At 63.1% G+C, this 23,187-nt stretch overlaps 1 protein-coding gene across 13 annotated transcripts in view; it reads left to right on the plus strand.

Annotated features, from left to right (window-relative positions):
* The window catches only part of MCF2L (MCF.2 cell line derived transforming sequence like), a gene marked incomplete at its 5' end in the record, with an annotated part of 121,080 nt that extends 98,696 nt beyond the window's left edge, over nt 1-22,384 (plus strand). For 7 of the 13 annotated variants that reach the window (XM_082602416.1, XM_082602418.1, XM_082602417.1 and 4 more), the window contains 26 exons: nt 4-153; nt 838-962; nt 1,292-1,406; nt 2,465-2,584; nt 3,066-3,257; nt 3,665-3,856; nt 4,244-4,403; nt 5,097-5,170; nt 5,437-5,510; nt 6,595-6,661; nt 7,249-7,364; nt 8,618-8,687; nt 9,939-10,031; nt 10,134-10,226; nt 10,994-11,119; nt 11,909-12,130; nt 12,244-12,336; nt 13,408-13,486; nt 13,644-13,710; nt 14,537-14,655; nt 14,879-14,971; nt 16,004-16,078; nt 19,052-19,173; nt 20,430-20,542; nt 20,611-20,714; nt 20,828-22,384. In XM_082602416.1, the coding sequence (XP_082458542.1) occupies nt 4-153; nt 838-962; nt 1,292-1,406; nt 2,465-2,584; nt 3,066-3,257; nt 3,665-3,856; nt 4,244-4,403; nt 5,097-5,170; nt 5,437-5,510; nt 6,595-6,661; nt 7,249-7,364; nt 8,618-8,687; nt 9,939-10,031; nt 10,134-10,226; nt 10,994-11,119; nt 11,909-12,130; nt 12,244-12,336; nt 13,408-13,486; nt 13,644-13,710; nt 14,537-14,655; nt 14,879-14,971; nt 16,004-16,078; nt 19,052-19,173; nt 20,430-20,542; nt 20,611-20,714; nt 20,828-20,913 (2,940 nt within the window). In that variant the 3' untranslated portion in view covers nt 20,914-22,384. Of the gene's footprint in view, nt 1-3; nt 154-837; nt 963-1,291; nt 1,407-2,464; nt 2,585-3,065; nt 3,258-3,664; nt 3,857-4,243; nt 4,404-5,096; nt 5,171-5,436; nt 5,511-6,594; nt 6,662-7,248; nt 7,365-8,617; nt 8,688-9,938; nt 10,032-10,133; nt 10,227-10,993; nt 11,120-11,908; nt 12,131-12,243; nt 12,337-13,407; nt 13,487-13,643; nt 13,711-14,536; nt 14,656-14,878; nt 14,972-16,003; nt 16,079-19,051; nt 20,330-20,429; nt 20,543-20,610; nt 20,715-20,827 lie in introns of those variants that run through there. The other 6 variants (XM_082602411.1, XM_082602410.1, XM_082602414.1 and 3 more) reach the window with 4 other exon arrangements.
* Between the last annotated feature and the right edge of the window lie 803 nt (nt 22,385-23,187).

Raw genomic sequence — 23,187 nt, forward strand, 5'->3', positions numbered from 1 at the left:
CAGGCGATAGAGAGCTTCGCCCTCCTGGTTAAGCAGACAGCTCAGATGCTGCAGGCCTTCGGGACCGAGCTTGCCGAGACGGAGCTGCCCAACGACGTACAGTCCACGAGCTCCGTGCTCCGTGCCCACACGGAGAAGAAGGACAGGGTCAAGGTGCGTGCGCGGGCGGGATAGTGCGGGGAGGGGCGTCAGGTAAGTGGAGCCTAGGAGGCTCCCGAGGTACGTTCTGGGCTCCCGAGCTGGGTGCCCTGCAGGGAAGCTGAACCTCCCTTCCGAGCAGCGTCTCTGGTTGGGCCCTGCCGTCCTGCTGCCGGGCCCTGCTGATCAGGGCAACAAGGCAGCATCCCCGGTGCCCCCGGGAGAGGGGGGCGGACTCGGACGGCTGAGCCCAACCAAGGGGTCACGGCACACAACTGGCTTCCTGGTAAAAGCGATCGGGGCTGTGCCCCCAAGGCAGCCACGCGATTAGGGCTTTGAGTTAGTGGAGGCCGTGACCCGCTGCGGGTGCTCGGGGGCTGCCCCCCTACCCCACCAAGAGAGCCCTCACCCCGTTTAGCCCCCGGCGGCGGGCCGCGGGAGCAGACACGCGGGGGTCTGGTTTCCTGTTACCCTGTCCTGTCCCACTGCCTGGGAGACCCGTAACCCTAGCCCTGCCCCAGTCACGGTGGGAGCGCCTCCCCAGCGCTGCTGAGCGGTCAGCAGAGGGCCACCGTGTGCCCACCTTATTGTCGTCACCTTCACACTCCCCTGTGGGGCCGGGCGCCACGGAGCCCACCACCGGGGGCCAAGTCCAGGGCCTGGCGGCCTGGGGTGATGGGCGGCGCGCTCGTCCCACAGGAGGACATGAGGCTGGCGCTGGACGAGGGGCGGAGCGTCCTGGAGAGCATCCGGGAGCCGCTGGCCCAGGGCCCGGAGCAGAACCCGAACCAGGACCAGCTGGACAGTCAGAGCACCGTGCAGAGGTGAGGCCGGGACCGGCGGGGTCAGGGCAGCAGCGCGTGACCTGCAGGCACAGAGGCAGCTCACCGCTTCCTCGTCCCCTGAGCTGAGGTTGTAAATGATAGGCCCAAACGGCCACATCTCCACCTTTTAAAACAACACACTCAGCACAACCACCCGCCCCAGGCTCCGAGAGACCCAGGGCGTCGAGGGCAAGGGCAGGGCCCCGGGGGGAAACAGACCGCGGCCGCCTGAGCCCTCCGACGCGCCCCCTCCCGTGTGGAGGGCAGACCAAGCGCCCCGCCTGCTTGGCGCTGCAGGGGCCCCGCACGGCTGCCGTCCCCTCTCGCAGGCTCCTGGCCCAGCTGAATGAAACCGAGGCCGCCTTTGATGAGTTTTGGGCAAAACATCAGCAGAAACTGGAGCAGTGCCTGCAGCTCCGGCATTTCGAGCAGGACTTCCGAGAGGTGAGAGGCCGGGGCTCGGGGAGCCTGCAGGTGGGCGCCCGGCACTGCGGCTGCAGGAGGCCGCTGACAGTGCTCGGCGAGAACCGGCTCGTCAGCCACGCGGAGCCACGCGGAGCCGCGGGATTGGCTCGGACTACGTGAGCAATGAGTGAACCGTCGCAGACGAAGGTCGTGGAAGCTCTGTCCCGCCCCCTTCACCCTTCTCCATCCCAGTCGTTTTAGCCGATCTGGTTCCTTGGCCTTTCCGTGTAAATTTAAAATGATCTTGTCTGTGCCTACGAGAAAGTCCTGCTGGGGCTTCGTCAGGAATTGTGTTGAGCCTGTACCTCAATTTGGGGAGAATCAGCACCTTTACTGTGCCACGTCCTCCCCTCAGAGAACACGTACGTCGGTCCATTTATTTAGATTTTCTTAGATTTCTTTCACCAGTGCTGTGTGGTTGGCACGAGTTCAGTACGTGTTTTGTTTGATTTAAGTGTACATACTCCGTTTCTTAAGCAGCTGTAGAGGGTGTTGTATTTTTAATTTCGGTGTCCACGTGCTCATTGCTATCTATAGAAGTACAGCTGGGGTTTTGTGGATTCATCTTGTCTCCTGAAACCTTGCTAAGCTCAATCTGGGAGTCGTTTGGTAGGGTTTCGGGGTTTCTCCACATAGACGATCAGGTCATGTGCAAACAGAAATAGCTTGATTTCTTCCTTTTCGATCTGTATGTCTTTATGTGTTTACATTTTTAAATTGTTTGCCCTGTTGCCCCAGAGAGAGCCTCCACCGCTCGGATAACGGTGGTGAGAGTGGGCGTCCCTGCCTTGCTCCCCGTCTCCCGGGGAAGGTGTTTTTCTCCAACGTTACACCTGTAACGTCGGCAGTAGGATCGCTGTAGATGCTCTTTCTCAAATCGAGGAAGTTTCCCTCTAGCCCTGCTTCTGAGAGGGGGTCCGGGCCCCCCTCCCCTCCCTGCGCGCCCCGTTTCTGCGGCACCCCCCGCCTCCTTCTTCTCAGCCGTGGCTCTTCTCACGGCTCTCCCCGCCTGGTCTCTCACCCCCATTCCATCGCAGGTCAAAGCCGCCTTGGACGTGTTGACCCAGAAGATCACGACCTTCACCGACGTGGGGAACAGCCTGGCGCACGTGGAGCACCTCCTGAAGGACCTGGCCAGCTTTGAGGAGAAGTCCAGTGTAAGAAGGGACGCAGGCGGCAGGGGCAGGGCGGCCTGGGGACACTGTGCTCAGCGTCCCCGTCCCCGCAGAAGCCCCCCTCCCTGCCCTGAGCCCCACGGGCAGGGGGAGGGGCGGCTGCCTGGCCCACTCACCCCCGCTGACCCCCGTCCCACCCCACTGACCCCCGTCCCACCTCACTGACCCCCGTCCCACCCTTGCTGAACCCTGTCCCACCCTCGCTGACCCCCGTCCCACCCTCGCTGACCCCCGTCCCACCCCACTGACCCCCGTCCCACCCCCGCTGACCCCCATCCCACCCTCGCTGACCCCCGTCCCACCCCCGCTGACCCCCGTCCCACCCCCGCTGACCCCCGTCTGACCCTCACTGACCCCCGTCCCACCCCACTGACCCCCACGCCCACCCCTGCCGACCCCTGGCAGGAAATGGCGCCCCTTTGCCCCAAGAACCAGGCTGAGCCGGTCTCTGGCGGCTCCACAGGCGGTGACGCAACGGGCCCGCACCCTGGCCCTGGAAGGTGAGCGGCTCATGGAGCTGACACACTACGCTGTGGACTCCATCCGCCCCAAGTGCCACGAGCTCCGCCAGCTGTGTGACCAGTTTGCAGCTGACGTCGGCCGGAGGAGAGGGCTGCTGGGCAGGGCGCTGGACCTGCACAGCCTCCTCGAGGCGGTACGCCCCCCGGCCCGGCCCACACACCCCGGGCCCCACTGTCCCGCGGGGACGCTCCTGCCGTGGTCCGGGCCCCAGGCACCGGTGAAAAATGGCCCTTTCCTGTGGCCCAGAAGGTCCTGTCCTGACACAGGGGACCGTTTATAGGACTTGCCTGCCACAACTGGCCGTTTCTTGAAGAAACCCAGAGGTTGACTGTCCAGCCAGTTCCCTGCACTTGGTCCTCAGTGTGGATGCGTCCCGTCCTGGGTGATTCGCTTGGTTTCAGGCCTGCGTCCCCCAGGGGAGCCCTCTGGACGTAGGGGCAGGACAGGGACGCTACGTCCTGCAGGTGGTCCCAAAGCACAGCGGTCAGCGGGCCACGTGAGACGCCAGGACAGTTTCCAAGGTGCCTTCTCTCCCTCCAGTCCATGAAGTGGTGCGACGAGGGCATCTACCTGCTGGCCTCACAGCCGGTGGACAAGTGCCAGTCCCAGGACGGCGCCGAGGCGGCCCTCCAGGAAATCGAGAAGTTTTTGGAGACGGGTGCGGAAAATAAGATCCAGGAGCTCAGTAAAATCTACCAGGACTACGAGCCCATCCTCACCCGAGACCTGCTGGTGAGGAGACGGCTTTTCACCTGTTCCGCGAGGCGTTACTCTGATGACTCCCAGAGACGCCGGGCGATCGGGAGGCGGAGCGCAGAGGGTGCCCTTCCAGCCGGACGTTGCTCCCGGGCCCCCCACGCCCCCCACGGGGTCCCTGCCTGCGGGGAGGGCCCTTGCTCGGTGCCGTGGCCGGGCACTCCCACGACAGTGCGCTGAAATCGGACTCCTCACTCCGGCCAGCTGTCCGCAGCGCCCCCGCCGGCCGCCCACCGGGCTCCAGGCCCAGGTCCCCTCCTCCCTCGGTGCCCCCATCTGCCAAGGGCAGAGCGGGGGCCACGTGTGTCACGGCAGCTCTCGGGAGGTGTCCTGCTAGTGAGCCCGTCACCCCCTTCCCTGCAGGAGCACGTGCAGAAGGTCTTCCGGAAGCAGGAGAGCGTGGAGGAGATGTTTCACCGGAGACAGGCGAGCCTCAAGAAGCTGGCAGCCAAGCAGATGCGGCCCGTGCAGCCGGTGGCCCCCCGGCCAGAGGCGCCCACGAAGTCGCCCTGCCCCTCCCCGGGTACGAGCAGTCGCCCCTCACCCTGGGGAAGGCCCTCCTTCCATCCAGCCCACTACGTAAATAAAGTGTCATCGGCCCTCAGCCGCTCATTCCTTTCCTCGCATCCGTGCCGCTGGACGGGGACCACCTGCCTGTCAGGGCCTTTCCCGGGCTCATCCCGCCCATCTCTCCTTGGCGCCGTAGCCGGGATGGTCCTGCCCTCGCGCAGCTCGGCCCTCCACCCTGAAGCCTCCTGGGTCCCCCAGTGTAGTGCTTCTGGAAGGCACAGCTGGACCCGCGGCCTTTCCTGAGGCCCCTCCTATCACCTCCTGTCCGCAGACACGCTGCCCCAGCTGCCAGCACGGCTCCCGCTGCTTTCTACAGCTGTGGCTGGTGGCGGCCGTCGGTGCTGAGCGCCCCTGAGCCCAGTGCGCAGGGCCCATTCGGAGGCCTCCAGGCGCCGAGTTCTCCCCCGTCACCTGGGAGCCGGGCCGCTCTGGGAATTGGTGGACGGTGGGCGCCCCACGCGCCCAGAGCCCCGTTGCCTTGCTCTGTACCTTACTGTGCTTTCCTCACCCTGCTCTGGGCTGCTCGCTGCTTTTCCTCCAAAAGTTAAAAAAACACACAAAAACACACCAATGGTCCGGGATGAGCTTTTCATCTCTGGGCAGTAAGGTGCGAGGTCCCACTCCTCTCCACTTCTTTCCAACCCAGGCATCCGGAGAGGTTCCGAGAACCACAGTTCTGAGGGCAGCGTGCTCCGGAGGGGGCCCTACAGGAGGGCCAGGGTGAGTGCGCGTCCCCGCCGCCCGGTCCCCTCACTGCCCCCGGCCCCCCCGCCGGCCGCCCCGCTGCTCCTCCGTGCACACAGGCCGGCGCACCCCGGGGGCGTCCTCCGCTCCCCGCCCCATCCCTCCCCTCCTGGCCCTCCCCATCCTGCCTGCGGGGCCTCAGGCCCGCCCCCGACCGACAGGAGGTTGGGTCTGGAAGCCCGGCGTCACGCTGCACCTTCTGGTTTCTGAAAGCGCGATGTGGGCCGCTCCTTTCTCCCCAGAGTGAAGCGAGTGAGGGCCGGCAGGGCCGCGGCCGCTCCACCGGGGACGAGGAGAGCCTGGCCGTCCTGCGGAGGTGGGTGGCCTGCCTTTCCCCCCAGCAGGTCTGAGGACCCACTGGATCTTAGCCCCTGGGGAGGGTCTGTACGTAAAGGAGCCAGAGGCGGTGGGACCCAGAACAGCCCGTGTTGTGCCTCGCTGAGCCCAGGGCACACGGCTAGTGGGTGCGGCCCCAGGCCACTCTCACAGGGCCAGCCTCAGACCCCCCCCCACCCCGTCTCCTCGGGACGGGCCCCTCCTGCCGCCCACCAGCCTCTCCGACCCTCTGCTCTGCGTGTTGGTGCCGGGAACCACTTCTCTTTCTCGGTCTCTCCCCACCGCAACCCTGTGGAGGCTCTGCTCGCCCCATACCCGCCCTGGGCACCCCACATGCTCCAGCGCCACCCAGATGCTGGGACAGTGTCTGTCCCTGCATGGACGCACTGCTGGGCTCCGAACTCTGGACTAGGCAGGAAGGCACTGCCCACGTGCTTCCCAGGCTGGCGGTCGCTCTCCCACAGGGCCCCTGCCTGCCAGCCGAGCTGGATCGCCCGTAGCTCCACGAAGGCAGCCTGCACGTGGCACCCTCCTGCGCCCACTCTGAAACCCTGCTCAGACCCCACACTGCCCAGCCTCCCACGGGGACATCCTCTCTGCCAAGCTCACGCTGCCCTCCCGCCCGCGGTGGAGAGGGAACCCGAGCCTTCCTCTCCCGCGACCCGTACCACCTGTGCGGAGCACGGGCACTTTGAACGGCACTGGGGCCAGCTGATGTGCTGGCTGCTGTCTGCTCCACGATCCCCACCCTTGGCTCCGTTTTCTGTGTATGAAAACAGGAAGCTTGGTCATAGGCAGTTAGAAGGTGATCCTGGTCCGTAAGGCGAGGTCTGACCGGCCGGTTTGCAAGCCAGGCCCTCCTGGGAGCCCCTAACCTGACGGCACATAGATGTTCCCCAGAGGGTCGCTGCAGAACCCCTGCATGCGGGTGGCTGGCGGGGCCTCTGGGAGGGGCTTCTCCTGGTGAGGGGAGGGGCAGGGCACCTGCGGGGCACTTGGAGCCGGGGCTCCTCGGGAGACGGTTGGGAAGCTGCTCCTGCATGAAAGCCGGCACCCATCCACAGGCACGTGATGAACGAGCTTCTGGACACAGAGCGGGTCTACGTGGAGGAGCTGCTGTGCATTCTGGAGGTGAGGGCGCCGGCGCCGCCACGCCGTGTGGTCTCGTGGCCACGACACAGCTCTGCCGAGACAGCCCAGGGCTAGAAGCCACTCACCTGTCCATCCACGGGACAGGGGCGCTGGCTGCAGGTGCACTTGCACTGGGCCGTGTTTGTGGCAAGAGAGGGCAGCTGTGCCTGACCCTCCCTGGGTGTGGGGCTGTTGCCGGGGGGCAGCAGAAGGGCTTCTGGGTGCAGGACTGTTCTATCGTGGGGCGTGGGCAGTGGTCACAGGGGCGCGGGCACAGAGATAACTCATCAAGACGCACACACAGGATTTGTCCTCTTCGTGGAAGGTGTACCTGAATTTAAAAAGGTTAAAATGGAGTAGGATGGAACCACCCTCCCAAAAAAATAACTGGTGCTGCTTCTAATTCACTCGTATTTCTGATGCTGGTTCGGAGAATCACCTTAGATGGTCAGGGAATGAATTTGAGGTGGATTCGATTTCTAAAGCCTGAGATAGCGTCACTTCCCCGCTTGGCGGCCACGTGGAGACCAGGCTTATGCGGGGCTGATGGGCCCGGGCTCCCCCGCTGACCACTCCCCCCTCCTCAGGGCTATGCTGCTGAGATGGACAACCCTTTAATGACACATCTCATCTCAACGGGACTTCAAAACAAGAAGGATGTTCTGTTTGGAAACATGGAAGAAATTTACCACTTTCATAACAGGTTAGGCCCTCCCTCGGGTCGCCCACAGGCCTCAGGTTATGCTTTGCTGGGCGAGAAGATTCCTCCCTCCCTCTCGAGGGATAAGCGGACGGGCAGCGGGTTCGGTAGGGTGTGCCCAGGGTAGCTCCCTGGGCGGCGGTGAGTTACAAGGGGCCGCCCACAAAGGGAGGAAGCGGGAGCTGGCCCCCCAGGTGTGCACACTCGGCCCTTTTGGGTGGCACCGAAGCCACACCCCTTGGCGAGGCCCCTTGCCCAGCCCGTCTCGAAAGGGCGGCAGCGCCACAAGCTCCTTCCTGCCCGCCCTCCCCTCGTGGGAGCGCCCGTGGCCTCTCTGTGGCTGTGGGGAAAGTGCGCATGGTCCTTCCGGGCCCGCGCACCCTCAGCAGTCTCGGGGGCTCTCGGGGAAGATCCGCGGGGGGCAGCACGAGCCTGTGGTCCCGAGGAAAGGCCGCTGTGCGCGAGCCCCTCCCGTGCTGCCCGGCCCTCCCCTCCGCTGGGTTCCAGGAGACGCGGGGGCTTCTGTCTGGCCACTCGCTTCTGCCCCCTGTCCTCAGCCTCTGTCACCTGCCGCTTATAAAGGAGGTGGCAGGTTGCACCTGAGCCGCAGCCAGAGCCTTCCCTTGGGGATTAGAGTGAGCAGGTGGCCTGATCCCCCTGGTCCCTCAGCATCCTCGGCCCTGGCCTAGGGTCTCGGCCCATCCTCGGTGCTGGGGCCCTGGAGGGATTTACCCAGTGGGCAGATGCGAGTCAGGAACCGAGAGGACAACTCAGCCCGCAGGCTCAGGGGCAGCGCTTCGTGGAGGAGGGTCCCAGGGGCGGAGCCAAGATCCCTTACGTCTGTGGAAAACCCACGGAGCACACGGGCCGCGAGGGCCTCAAGATGCTCCCGTCTGCTGCCGTGGACCCTTCATCCATGTTTGTGCTGATGGAGCATCTCCCAACTTCTGTGTGAACGCAACACCAGAAACAAAGCATCCCCATGGGGCCACGGCTGCATGGACCTGAGAGTCTGGTGCAGTCAGGACCCCAGGAGGGACAGGCATGGCTTCAGGCCCCAAAATCAGGGGGCGCGTCCTTGCTCCCACAGTCTCCGGGGCCGTCCAGAGTCAGGATGAGTGCTGTCAGAGTCAGGATGAGTGACGTCCAGAGTCAAGACGAGTGCCGTCCAGAAAACAACGTCTGAGGGTTTGTGACGGACGCTGTCTTGTGCTGGTTGTTGTTCATGTGACCTGTTGCAAACTTTCTTTGTCTAGAATATTCCTGAGGGAGCTGGAGAACTACATAGACTGCCCAGAGCTGGTTGGAAGGTGTTTTCTAGAAAGGGTATGTGTTTCTCAAATGCATGCTTCGCCACGCCTTAATTCTTACAGTTACTCTTTGCGGTCATAATGGCTTTAAATTCTGTCACAGTCCCCATCTAGCCAACCGAAATCACAAGTACAAATGTTTCCAGTTTGGCTGAGATGCTTTTCGGTAGGGCCAGAAGAATACAATTTTGTCTAAGCCAAGTACTAGTCTAAAAAAAGAGAGACTATAAAACATCAACTTTGAGAGATGCCATAATTATGCAGCGTCTGAGTTTGGATCGCAGGTGTAGAGGTAGCTGACGCTCCTTCTTGCTGGGGTCAGTTTCGTGCTGGTCTTGCCGATCAGGACTCCCTCGCTCACCAGCTGACCCTGGACGGTCACTCGTGCTCTGAAGTTGTAGACGCGCTCTCCTTCCGGTGGGACGATCGCTAGCGTGGGGGTTTGTGGCGAGGCTCTGGGAGCGGGAGGGGACGCGGGATGCTGTTTCCCCCGACCCTGCTGTATGGATCCCGGTGAACTGCTGACTCAGCAGCAGGGGACGCACTTCCTTCCTCCCAGTAGTGAAAAGGTCGCCTTCACAACATAAGCCAGAGGCCGAGGCTCCTTGTCAGGAATTGGCATCGAGGGGCAGAGGGAGGAAAGAAGGGGCCACGTTTGTGCCCCGCTCGGCCTGGCCCTGGGGAACGCCTCCCTGTGCTCTGTGAGAATCGGGGGTGGGGGAGCATCGCGCCGTGGCTCGGGGGTTGTCGGCAGCATCAGCACCTCCTGGGGACCCATGAGCCGTGCAGGTTCTCAGGCCGCCCCTGACCTGTGGAACCTGGAACTCGGGTGGAGGCGGCAGCCACTGTTTTATCCAGCCCGCTGGCCGTGCTGATGCGCACGCAAGTGTGAGCACCGTGTGTAGCTGAGGCCTGGCGAGTCTGTCTTTACAGAGTCAGTGCTGGTCCTGCATTTCTTTTCGTCTGTTATCTCTGAGGCTAAAGCCAGCCGTATGGACCTAATCTTTTATAAAAGAAGGACCCGGACTAGGGCAGCCCTGAGAACTGAACTTCTGGGGGGCTGTTACCTGGCTGCCTGCCAATGACAGCCGTGGCGTCTGAGATGGAGGGGTGACCCGGATTCAGGGGGAGGTCAGGCTGGTCCCGGAGGTGCCGTGCGTCCTTGCGCAGAGGGGCATGACTCAGCGGCGGGGTCAGCCCGCCTCCGGGTGCTGAGGTCCCCGTGAGCGCAGAGGTGCCCTGCGACTCGGCCCCTGTCCCGCTGCAGATGGAGCAGTTCCAGGTCTACGAGAAGTACTGCCAGAACAAGCCACGCTCCGAGAGCCTGTGGAGACAGTGCTCCGACTGCCCGTTCTTCCAGGTGTGTCTCCTGGCTCTCTTGAGCGGGGACGTTCCTTTGCTGGTTGACTCTCAGACAAGGAAGAGTGGCAGCCGTCTAAAGCAGAGGCTCTGGTGCTTGCAGGAATGCCAGAAGAAGCTGGACCACAAGCTGAGCCTCGACTCCTACCTGCTGAAGCCAGTCCAGAGGATCACCAAGTACCAGCTGCTGCTCAAGGTGAGAGGCCGGGCGTCCCCCGGAGCCCCCTCCCCGCCTGCCCCCCCAACCCGCACACCATTTAGTGGCGGCCGCCCCGGCCCGTCCCTGAACCCCGTGGTCTCTGGGCACCTTCCTCCCGACTCTGCGAGGCCCTGGCTCTTCACACGCCTTTGTGGAGAGCCTGTTGTGCGCTGCCCATTGCCGGGGGTCAGGGACACAGAGGCCAACAGGCGGGCAGACCCTGCCCCACAGGGCACATGCGAGGCTGCCTGTGTCCTGCTGTCTTGGGGGCCCAGCAGAGCAGATCCGTGAGGCCTGAGAATGGGTGTGAAGAGCTGTAACAGATGTTCGTTCGGGGGTCAGATCTGGACAGGAGTAATGGCTTAGAGGCGGGGAGACGGGAGCTGCCGTGGGGGCGGGGCTGGGGGCTCTCCCAGGCCAGGCGCTGTGAGGGGCCCACCCTTGCCCAGCTCAGGGACAAGCCCGCTCTGCAGCTGCGAGGGCTGGGGTGTAGGCCCGCAGTGGCCGGGAAGGTGGCTTCCTGAGGCGTTCCGGGGCCAGCGGCTCGGGCAGGCCCCCCGACGGGGGGAGGGCGTGAGTGTCTGAGTGCGTGTGGGGTGTTGTCCCCACCGGCGACGACTGCACAGGGAGCCACACACGTGTCCCAAAGGTCGGTGCCCGGGGCTGCCCAGGGCCTGCACCTGTGGGTCAGAGCACGGGCATCCCAGCCACTCTCGGCGGAGTGGCGGGGCTCAGTGTCCAGACGGGCGTGGAACCTCCCCCAGGAGATGCTGAAATACAGCAGGAGCTGCGAGGGGGCGGAGGACCTGCAGGAGGCCCTGAGCTCCATCCTGGGCATCCTCAAGGCGGTGAACGACTCCATGCACCTGATTGCCATCACGGGCTATGAGGTGAGGCCCCCGACCCTGTCCTGCAGGGGGAGCCCGCGAGCCGGGGGTGGGGCCTTAGGCCGTCCCCTTGCCAGCGTGGGCCCTACATGCGCACCACCCAGAACGCCGTCAAACTGGTTCTGGCTGGGCCGCGGCCGCCCTGCACGCAGCTCACCAGCCTGTGCGGAAGCCAGGGCGCTTCTCCCCAAAAACACTTCCCTCCCTCCCGGTCTTTCCCTGAACCCGTCTTGTTCTCGGTGAGGGTGACGCGGCGTGTGGGCGCGACCTGAGACCCCGCCTCCTGCCCATCGGCACCGGCGCCAGGCCGCGCACGCACGGTTCCTGTCCTCTCCGTAAACCCGCTCAGCACTCGCCTCTGTTTTTTATTAATAGACTTTCTTTCTGGAGCAGTAGCGGGTTCACAGCAAAACTGAGGGGGACGCGCAGGGGGTTCCCACCCAGACACCCCCGTCTGGCCACCCCGTGGCGTCGGGCGTTTGTCACAGCCGACGGCCTCCACTGGCGTGTCACCCACAGTCCACGGCCCACGGCAGGGTCACTCTGGGGGTTTGGACAAACCGATGACCTGTGTCCTGCACAGTAGCGTCGCACAGAGCAGCCCACTGCCCTAGACACCCCTGAGCTCCCCCGTTCATCCCCTGCGACCCCCGACCTTTCCAACACACCGCAGACTTGCCTCTCCCGGGGGTCGGGCCGTTGGACCCTGCGGGGTACACCCCGGCCTCCCAGACGGGCTCCTCGGCCGCACCCGCTCTGGGCGCTAACTGCACCCCATGCCACCGCCTTCAGGGGAACCTGAGCGACTTGGGGAAGCTGCTGATGCAGGGCTCCTTCAGCGTCTGGACGGACCACAAGAAGGGCCACGCCAAGGTGAAGGACCTGGCCAGGTTCAAGCCCATGCAGCGCCACCTGTTCCTGCACGAGAAGGCCGTGCTCTTCTGTAAGAAGCGAGAGGAGAACGGCGAGGGCTACGAGAAGGCCCCGTCCTACAGCTTCAAGCAGTCCCTGAACGTGAGTGAGGCTGCCCCGAGGAGACCCTGGGGCCCCCGCTGGGCCGCGCCGCCCGCCTTCGGGAGCGGGGGGTGCCCTGGCCCGGACGCCCACCTCCCGCCCTGCCCTCACAGATGACGGCCGTCGGTATAACGGAGAACGTGAAAGGGGACGCGAGGAAATTCGAGATCTGGTACAACGCCAGAGAGGAGGTGTACATCGTGCAGGTAGGCCCCTCGCGCTCGGGCGAGGCTCGGGGCCTGCCCAGCTCCGTAAGGACCGCCGTGAGCGTCTTCTGCTGAGAGCTGCTGTCTAGACTCTTCGGAAAGCTCTATTCCCCGGAGGCCAGGGCCCCGTCATTTGTGTGGGGCTGCCCTGGGCCGTCAGTAACTAAGCCGAGCCCGGGACAAGGTACAGGGACGCTGCGGGGCAGGGGGGCTCCAGGTACCCTGCCAGGAAGTAGGCTCCTGGTCCCGGGACGGCGCGAGGGCCCGGCCCGCCTGGGCCAGGCGTCCACGCTGCCGCGCACGACCGGGCACCTGTGGGGAGCATGTCGTCCTCGCTCGCCGGTGATGGCGGGAGGTGGTGGAGTGTAAGTTCGCCCATGAGCCCGGGAGAGACCCCAGCCCAAGACAGCGATCCGGCGCTGGGAGGTGCCTCGCCGGTTGCCCTTGACCTTTCTGACGCCCTTGGTGGTCTGGGCCTGGGGGCCCTGGAGGGTGCCGCACCGCCGCAGTGTGGAGGCCCCGGTGACCTGCACTCTTCACAGCTCACAACACCCAGGCCAGCGCAGCCAGCCGAGGGCCCCACGGAGCTACAGCAGGAACTGCCAGGGGCTCGGCTGGCGCCCCGGCTTTGCACAAGCCCAGGGTCCTCAGGGCCCAGCCGCCCGCCTGTACTGCCCTCGGGCCCCGGGCGGAGTGGAGGTTGGGCAGCAGCCCGGCCGCGCTGGTCCAGCTTCTGGTCCACTTGCGGGATGTCAGACCCCCGTCGTCCTTGTCAGCTAGGGAGACGTCAGGGCCGCTTCCCAGAGAAACACACTCTCGGGGCAGGCCACGTTGCAGGGGCTCCCACTGAGTCAGAGTCAGAGACCGTGCAGGGTGCTGGCCTGGGGTCCGTGCACCGGCGCCCGCGGGGCCTGCCCATCGCACCCTCGCCCGAGGGGATGCCATCCCGCATCCCGAGCGTGGTGCCGTCAGCCCCGATTCTGAGGGTCCCGGGCGCCTGCAGAGTGAGACACTGTCACGCGTCCCTCGGGAACACACGCACTCACCTTCTGGTCTGCTTTGGGGGCACAGGCACCAACTCCTGAAATCAAGGCCGCCTGGGTGAGCGAGATCCGGAAGGTGCTGACGGGCCAGCTGCAGGCGTGCAGAGGTGAGGGTACATCATCTGGGCTGTCCCCCGGGGGCCCGTTTACGTTCCCGCAAAGCATCCTCGGGATCCTTAGCCATCTGAGGCACCGCGTGTGGCACCTGGAGGGGAAGGTGCTGGATTCGCGTTCCTGAGCCATGCTGGGCTCTTGTCCCCGCAGAGGCCAGCCAGCACCGAGCCCTGGAGCAGTCCCACAGCCTGCCCCTGCCTGCGCCCACCGGCACCAGGTGAGGCCCGGCCACGCGTCGGGGGGTCACCAGTGGGAGCCAGCCCGTGCCGCTGGGTCTCCGCAGCCCCGTCACCGAGTCTCCTGGTCACTGGGGTCGCTCTGGAGAGCATCCCTGGCGTCACATGCTGCTGGGTCAGTCCCAGCAGGTCAGCGTCAAGGCCTGTGCCTCTAGCCCCAGCCCCAGCCAAAGGCCCGTCCACAGCATCTCTGACCGTTTTCCATCCGGGCCGTATTTCCCATCACGATCAGTGCGCTGTGGGCGGCTGTTCCAGAGAGCAGTCCAGCGCCAGCATTTCAGTGATGGTAGCGCCCCAGGTGGACAGGGACCCCGGGGCGCGGGAGGCTCAGAGCTGAGCCCGAGGCCCATGGCTCGCAGACAGACGCAGGGTCACGTTTCACACTGGCCTCATCGTACCTTTTCTGCCCTTATTTCTCCTTTGTTATTTTATTCATTCACTTACTTGTTTACTGTTTCTTATGTAAGCCACGTCTAATCATTCATGGTTGAAATAATAATGATGCTTTAATAATGATTTATGGTCTAAATAAATAAACCACAGAACAATAGCTTTAAAGGAGAAAGGACCCCCCCAGGGGAAAGAAAACAACAACAAAACCGCCTCCTACTTAATAGTCAGGGAGGTAGGTTTTGTTCTCACTCGGCTCCGCCCGGAGTCTGGACATGAGTGGCCATGGCCGTGGCCCTGCAGCCCGAAGCCCTGGGTAGAAGCTCAGGGAGGCCTCCACCCTCCTCCCAGCAGGCCTTTGAACGCTAACCAGGCAACAACTTTCTCTCTCTTTTTCCATGTGTCTGATGTCGTTAGTCCCTCTAAAGGGAACACAAAAAACGTCAGAAAGTTGGAAGAAAGAAAAACGGACCCACTGAACCTGGAGGGATACGTGGGCCCCGCGCCACTGCCGAGGCCCCCCGAGAAGGGCAGAGGTGAGTGTTGGGGCCAAGCCCAGAAGTGCCTGGAGCTGCATCGGGGGTCCGCGGCGGGCGTGTCAGGGCCTCACAGCCCCCGGTGGGCACAGGGAAGCTACACGGAGAGCACGGGGCCCGGCCGCCCGCACAGAGCACAGGGGCCTGGGCAGGGGGCCCGGGCATGACCGCCTGCCCCCCGGGGCCGCCCGGCGCCCTCTGCACTGCCCTCTCTTCCCCGCAGATGACGCGGTCACTAGCTCTACCTCAGAAAGCTCTGCGCTTTCCAGAAAGCGCTTCACCCTGCAGAGCTTTGCTGCCCTCAAGGGTCAGAAAGGTAAAGGCGCCCGGCCCCAGCCGGCCGGCGGGCTTCTGGGCGGGTCGCGCCCATGGCTGTCTGTCATCCATCCGTGCCGTGCTCATCCGTGTGGACGGTTCCGGGAGGGGCATCTGCCTCTTGCGTGGGTCACCAGGCACGCGTCTGCCACTGAGTCGCTCTCTTTCCCTGATGCTGGCGGGCCTGTCATTCGTGCAGCCAGGGCTCTGTTTTCAGGGCCTTTTCTTTGCAGAGGTGGAGGTGAGCTCTTCTGACAGAGGCCCGCCTGCCAGGAGCTGGGACTGTCCTTTGCTTTTCTGGTCCAGCTCCTCCGTTTCCCGCCTTCTCCCGTGGGGTCCCCGAGGGCATTGCTCCCCCTGCCAGAGTGCGAGGCATCCACTTCCCTCTGGGCATTTCTAGTGCACAGGCGGGTTCAGAGCACCCGATGGAGATCTCTAAAAGCTTGCCTGGGCTCCTGGGCAGTGAATATATGGGGGAAATACACCCAGACAGCACATGAGGCCAGCCCTGAGTTTCCAGGCGGGTCGTTAGAGGACTGCCTGCCCGATACTGAAAGCCCGTCTTGTCTAGAGGTCTTTTCATTGGTCCAAAAAATTGGAGGTTTTTTTTTCTATTTTTCCCAATTTATAAAATACTTTTAAGTTGACCTCAAACAAACAAACAAAAAGACGGACAAATCCTGGTCCTTATACCTTGCTGGGTTTGGCGAGCATGCGTACTGGGCATGCTTTACGTGGAGCTCAGAAAACAAACCAAGGGGCCGCTTACCTAAAACTATGATGCCGACGCAGGGCCATCACCCGCCCGTCTCATCCTCCTGCTCTCCTGGGCCTCCCCCTTGACCTCTGGATCCCTCCACCAGCTGAGCTGTGTTCCCAAGAAGCTGCTTTTTGAGTCACGGAAAGCAGCCTGTTGCCGCCGTGTGTGTCTCACCCCAGCATGAGCTCGGTGTGTCTCCTGCCCCCTCGGTGCTCAGCTCACACTCCTCACTCCGTCTCTCCCGTTCTGTCTCTGCTCTTCCTCCTTTTGCAGCCTCTCCTACCAGTCCCGACAAAAAAGCTAAGCGACACCAAGTAAAGAGCGACCCAACGCCTTTTGGTTTACGAGGTAGAGTGGCTCAGCCTTCTGGACTAGCCTGGCGCCATTTCCCCATTCTGTTAGGGACCCTGTCTCGCCACCTGAGCTGCCCAGTGAAGTAGGTCCCTCCCAGCCAGGAGCACAGTCACTGTTTTGTTCAAAGCCTGACGCTCCGGCGATAGGTACCGTGGTGACGTCACGCTTCTCGGTCCAAGGCCTCAGGCCAGGTGTGCCCAGAATGCGCAGAGCTGCCCACTGGCCACCAGGTAGCAGCTGCTGACACCTGGCTGGTGCCTGGTCTGGGCTGGGCTCTCTTACTCAGTGGCTGCGGGGCTCCGCGTCCCAGGCCCATCCTTCCTCACCATTTGTCCCCATGCTTCTGGGGACGGCAGCCGGCACGTCCCGCCCGACCGCACAGACAGATGGGGTGAGGTTCCGTATTGGAACTCGGGCCTTCATCTCTCTTGCCCTCATATTCTGAGGGCAGAGCCCCCCCAGGGAAACCCAAAGCCCCCCACCTCCGCCCGGCCCAGGTTGAGGGCCTAAGGCTCGCAGACAGGATTCCACGCTGTGAGCTATCCCGCGCTTCCCAGACCATGTGATAGTGCGGCCGAGCCAGATCCCGATGCAGACCCCCCTCGGGCCTCAGTCCACAGTCCGCGCTGCAGGGACCCAGGCTGCGCCCTCTCGCTTCCCTGGGCAGGAGAGCTCAGAGACCCACCCCTACCCCAGCCTGCACCCAGCCCTGCAGACGGAGCCCCAGGCACTTGGGAGTACAATCACCTCCCCACCACAGTCTCGGGGAGGGGCTGGTCTTGGCCATTTGTGTTCCTGCTTAAGGCCCAGAGGTGCCCGAGGCATCTCCCTGCTTTGTTGACTCTCCTTGTGTGGGAAGCTGCACTTGGCTCCGACGCTGTGTCTACTCGCTTGGAGGCCAGTGTGTCACCTCTGGGAGCTCCCCTGCTCACCTGTGAGACAGGTGAGGTGACCTCATGTCCCGGTAGATGAGTGTTAGTGCCTTGAGCCCGGGCCCAGCTGCCAGCCCCCCTCCCCTCCCCCCTCCCCCTCGCCGCCTCCTCTCCCTTCCCCTCTCCCCTCCCCTCCCCTCCCCCTCTCCCCTCTCCCCTCCCCTCCCCTCCCCCTGTCCTCCCCTCCCCCTCCCCTCCCCCTCTCCCCTCCCCCTCTCCCCTCCCCTCTCCCCTCCCCCTCCCCCCTCCCCCCTCCTCCCCCTCCCCCCTCCCCTCCCCCTCTCCCCTCCCCCTCCCCCTCCGGCTCCTCTCCCCTCCTTCCCCCTCCTTCCCCCCCTTCCCGCATCCATGGAATCACTTCAGTCCACAGCAGGTGACAGTGAGCTGCAGGCCGTCCTGGCTGGCACTCTTGAAAATGCCAAGTGCTTGCTTCCTGGAGTTGCCTCAGCCCCTTGTTTTTTCAGTATCAGTGTCAGCGACTCTTACTGGAACGAGAGGTGACCGTACTCACGGTTGCCTTGGCCTGATGTCCTCCTCAAAGCCCCCAACATCCTACATGGATTAAGGGTGGGCCGCAGGGCTCAGCATTTCATGCTTATTCCCGTGTCACTGTGTTGACACAGGGACCATCCCACTTGTTAATAGAGGGTTCCTCAGAGGCCCCGGCGGCTGGGTGTGACCAAAGGGCAGAGCCGTCCATCCACACAGCTCTCAAGTGAGGGTTTACACGCCTCCGTCTCCAGGGGCTGCCCCTCTGCCCAGGGAGCAGCGTCGTCTTTCCGCCCTCGCTGTCCCCCTTTGGACACATGCTTCCATTTGACTGGGAGCCCTGTGTCTGTCGGTGCTGGGCTGGAGGGGTGGACATTTGTGGCCAGCTGCCCGGCGCCGGGGCCCCTGGTGACCCCCCACGCGGCGTCCATCTGAGCTTCCTGCCCTGGGCGGCTACGGACGTGCTGAAGCAGGCGGCGAGCGTGGTTAGTGGCTGGCAACCCACGGTCCCCGCTTCCCGCTTCCTGCATGGACGCCAGCCGCCGGGGCCCGAGGGTCGTGCTCGCCACCCCTGCCCGGCTGGAGAGGCAGGGCCAGAGGGTCTCTGGGCGCCGGGCCTGGCCTGGAGCAGGGGCTCAGTGCTCTGCGGGCTGGGGGGGCATCTCTGGGTCCCAGCTCTCTTTTCTGTGAAGACAGAGGCAGCTCCCTGACACCGCTTAACACAGGCTTGTCACTGCCACCTTCAGAGTGTCGGCCTGGGGACAGCTGCCCCTCTGCACCCTGACTGCAGGCGGGGGTTGGGGGGGACATGCGGGCATGCATTCCGCCCTGGTCCACGTGGTTCCCGCACTCCCTCTCTCCCAGGAGAAGGTGTGCTTCGGGCCACAACAGATGGAACTGGGAACTGGTTCTGGATCCGCTCCCCTCTTGTCGAAACGCCACTTAACACGGAGCAGCGGCTGGGGTCCAGAACCACAGGCGTGTGGCTTCGGCCTCTCGCTTCATTCGTGGCACTTGTTGTATTTCTCACAACGCACTTGCACTCTCCCCCAATGGGAAATGCAGCGGCTACTCTGTGGGGACACAGGGCAGTAGAAGGAATGTTTACGTAGTTTATAAAACCCAGAGGAAGCTTATTCCCCGCCCATGACCCGCACAGGGCGGCCCCCTCCCTGGCCTGGGCGCGCTCAGCACCCAGCTTCGTGAGGAGCTGTCCTCCCAGCCCGCCAATGGGTGTTGAGCGTTGCAGGTGTTGATTAAAAACGCCTTTCCCTCGTCGTTCGCCTCGACACGGATGGGCGGGTGTCACCAGCTGTCCGGTGGAGGCTGGGGTTCGTTTCCGGCCGTGGAAGCAGATGCTGTGGCCCAGGCCCCCTGGGCAGGGGGCAGCTTGCACGGTTGAAGCGGAAACCTGCAAGTGTCCGGCCCGCATTTCCGCGCCGCTGGGAAGGGCAGGCTCCCCCGGCCGACACGTGTGGGTGGCGGGGACGGCCATAGGCCGCCCTCGACCTTGAGGGGGTCCTCACCGGGGCCTGGTCCTCTCTAGGTTGGAGCAAAACGTCTCACCCGTCAGAGGCTCCTGAGGACAACGACGGCTGGTCCAGTGCCGAGGAGCCGGTCAACTCCTCGGACGCAGAGGAGGAAGGCAGAGTGGGCCTCAGGAAGCTGGTAACCTTGGCTCCCGCCTTGTCCGCTGCACTGCTGGCCCCAGGGGGCAGGGCGTCAGCAGTGCAGCTCGGGGCTGTGCCTCCCAGGGCTTAGGGAGGGACCTTCAGGTGCCAGGCCCCATGGCTGTGTGCCCGCCCTCCTTAGTTCTCACCAGACCACCTCACAGCGGACAGTGCACACCTCTGACCTGCCCCTCAGAGGAGCTTTCTTAAAGCTGCACGTGTACCGCCATCTGTTTCAGAGAATCGCACTGTCTGAGGTACGGATTTGCTTTCTAAACCAAGTCCTGTTTTAGCATGAGCAGCAGAGGAAACTATTTACATACTAAGTCATCAGAGTCAGGACGGTAGCAACAGTTATTTGCTGCCCGCTCAGTGCTGCCCTGGTCCACACCTGGTTTATCGCAGCGAGCAAAGCGCCCCAGAGCTGGAGGGGTAGACACAGGTAAATGGAGGAGAGCGCAGGGAGAGTCTCGGGTGGCCAGGGCAGCCTTTCCCGAGGAGGCCTGAGGGTGAGAAGAGCCAGCCAGGGCGTTGGGGGACCAGCGGGGGAGCCTAGGCTGGTGGGCAGGGAGGTGGGCAGGCCTGCTGGGTTTGCATTCCATTCTTGGTGCAGCAGGAGAGTGTGAGGTGCTGCTCAGGGTGTCCAGAGAGGGTGCAGCTGCTCCCGTGAGGATAACGGACACTGGCCTGGCTTTCCCGGCTCCCAAGCCTGGTGGCACGTGACCCCTGCACAGTTCAGGGGCTCCCAGTCATGTGTCTCGCTGCTCGTGAGGCCGGAGCCCCACAGTCCAGCAGAATGGCCTCCCCTTCTCAGAGTCCGCGTCGCGCAGCAGCTCCGTGCACAGGTGCTGAGCACCTGCTGTGTCAGGCACTGAAGGCAAACAGGGGACAAGGTGGGCAAGAATCCCCCCTCTCCTGGGGTGAAAGACTAGTAAAAGGCAGAGCATGTGCGGTGAGGGCAGAGGCGTGACCCAGGAAGAGGCGACAGCAGGTGCAAAGGCCCTGGGACCGCAGGAGCTGGGTGTGGTGGGAGCACTGGGGCGCAGGCAAGGGCACTGCACAGGCTGGTCAGGTTTAGTGGTCACCACGTGAGACCTAGCGTTTCCCTGGACGAGGAGACCTTCGCGGTGTAAGGCCATAGTCCCACCGGAAGCTCTGCGAATGGCAAGGCTCTCGTCCTTCCCGGGACGCTGGACGCTGGGCACCAGCAGATGCGTGCCATGTGTGCCATGCGCCCTGCCGTCCCCTCCCCAGGTCCCCGGGAAGTACACCGTCACGGGGCTGGACGAGAAGGGGGCCCCCGACGCGCTGGTCCTGAGGAGCGGGGACGAGGTGGAGCTGGTGCAGGAGGGCGACGAGGGCCTCTGGTAAGACCACCCGCGCGCCCCCCGCGGAGCCCGCGCGCCCTGCCGCACCCTGACCGCGCCCCTTGCAGGTTCGTGCGGAACCTGAGCTCCGGCGGCGAGGGCTGGCTGCCAGCCCGCAACCTGTCCTCGCTCCTCGGCCAACGCGGCGCCCCCGGGTGCCTGAGCAGCCCAGGTACGGGCCGCTGAGCAGCCCAGGCACCGCGGCGAAGGCGGGGCCGGGGGGCGGGGCCGGGGGCCAGGGGCGGGGCCAGGACGCGCGGCAGCCGCTCGCCTGCTTGTCCGTAGAGTCCAGCGCGGGGTCCGCCCTGCTGAGCGCCTCGTCCAGCTGCAGCGAGAGCTGCGCGGCCGCCCTCGCGGACCTGCAGGGGTAGCGCCGCGGCCACCCCGCCTGCGGCCCTGGGAGCGGGCCTCTGCTCGGGCCGGCGCGGCGTGGGGAGGGGCCGGCGCCCACGGAACCGCCCACGGAACCCCGGCGCCGCCGCGGCCCCAGACGAAGGTTCGGGAAGAGTCCGCCCTGCGGCCTCGGCGCCAGGACCGCGCGCGCCCCAGGGCGCAGGAAGAGCGCGGCACCGCGGCTTCCTCGGGGAGTCGGACGAACGGGGCTGCAGACGACAGACCTCCGGTGCAGAAGGGCTCCCGGGACTCCCCTTCGGCCTCGGCCGCAGCCGCTCCCCTTTGGTTTCCGACGTTTCTGGTCCGGTGCTTTCTGCAGGAACACGCGTTCTGTGGAGCTGCTTCCAAAAGAAGTGACCGATTCACTGACCCAGCGGCTTGGTGCGGGGGCAGGAGGCTAGTTTGTCTTCTACACATTTTTTTTTTTAAAGCAAGGATTAATTCTACGGCCATCTTTTTGGTGATACTTTGGCCTCTGATCTTTACCAAGAATCACTGTGTTTACGTGAAATGACAATTTCATACTGTATTTGATATAAAACTTTTTTGTTACTGGGGTTTACATGGCGCTGAATGATTTGGGGGACACGCTCTCGTGGAAACAGCCCACCTGGTCACAGGTGAGTGGAAGGACGTCCCTGGGTAGAATCAGGCAGCGTTTCTACAAACACAGGCAGTTAGAAACCAAGGAAATTCCTTCACCTGTGTAGGTTAATTTTCAAAGGAAAATGTGAACTATAATTTAAAATATTAACCTTTTCTACAGAAAAAAAAATGGGGGGCTCGATTTTTTAACACACTTCACTGACTTAGGGTCTTTTTATTGTTTTTAAAGACTGTGCAAAGATGCAGTTTTCGCAGCTTTCATCTGAACCAATGCTGTCACAGGAGCCCAGGGAAAACCTGAGCTCTCGGCCCCCCGCCTTCCCCTGCCTGGCATGTCCTGTGTGGAACTGTCCTGAGCACAGGAGCAGTTTATCTTATTCAAATCAAGGCAGAACTGGAAAGAAAACTCTTCTGTTTTACTGTGTTTTGTGTTTCAGAAACAAATTCTGTTCCTTGGAAACGCTTTCTGGGTCTGATTGGGGCAGATATTTTTATATGTGTGTATATATGTCGATGTGTGTACATACGTCCCCACTGTGAGGGGTGTATTTATAGCCTCCAAGCTGCTGGTGATGTGTCGCTTTACAGCCCCCCGAGCCCCAGGCCTCTGCAGCCCAGCCCATGGGCTCCCCGTCCTTGTGCAGGGCCAGACCTCTCTGGAGTGTGTAGTGGACGGCGTACAAGCTCGGCAGCTTTTCTCCTGGTGTATAAGTTATTTGGAAAATGATGCTTCACATAATTTACTGAATATATTGATTGTTCAGGCACAATTCCTGCCATCCCAGCCTGGGATTGTCCACCATTTTTGTGATCTCTTCCTCATAAAAGCACTTTAAAACCTCATGTTTCAGTCACTGTTTCTATTTTTTTTTAACTGCTGATGTAAGTGAAATTTAAAAATCCGAGTTCTTTATTGTATGGCTGGTGTTTGAATAAACATCAGCACCTCTTGCTGTCGGCCTTCCTCTGTAAAGGCACAGGATCTGAAACTGGGTGGTAATGTTAGGCTCGCCCTCACTGGAACGACCCCCACCCCCAGATGCCAGTGTGGGCCGGAGGGGCCCAGGGCGAGTGGGGCCTCCTGATCCCTGAGCCCTCGACCCCAGCGCCCATGCCCCCTCCCCCTCCCCCCTCTGTCAGGGGTTCTCCTGCAGGAATAAGATAGGGTGAACACTGTACCTGTGCTCGGCCACCTGGGAGAAATAGCACAAGTGTCAGTGGGTGTAGTGGCTCCTCAAAGCCACGTCCCCACTGGCCTGCAGCGTCCCCTCCACCTCTGCGGGGACCCCGTCACCCTGGACCTGAGGGCCTCTGTCCTTCGCGTTGCCCTAATTCATGCTGATGCCCTGTGCCTGGCAGGTCATTTGTCTGTAGAAACCTGGTCCAGTGGTGATGCTTTGAGAAGCCCTAGAAGGAGCTGCGTTTTTTCCTTACCCCCGAGCCTTGTCCCTCCTGGGCCTGTGGTCAGGATGCCCCTCACGTGGCTCCAAACACAGGTGCAGCTCAGCTCCATCTGAGGGAAGCCAGGGCTGAGAGCATCCCGCTAGGATCCCTGTCCGCCTGGACCCCAGAAGGTGATCCTGCTTGGACACAACGTCACTGCAGGTGCGCGCACACACACACACACACACACACACACACACACA

The sequence above is a fragment of the Mesoplodon mirus genome, assembly GCF_964341445.2.
Source record: "Mesoplodon mirus genome assembly, chromosome: 17".
Taxonomy (NCBI): Eukaryota; Metazoa; Chordata; class Mammalia; order Artiodactyla; family Ziphiidae; genus Mesoplodon; species Mesoplodon mirus.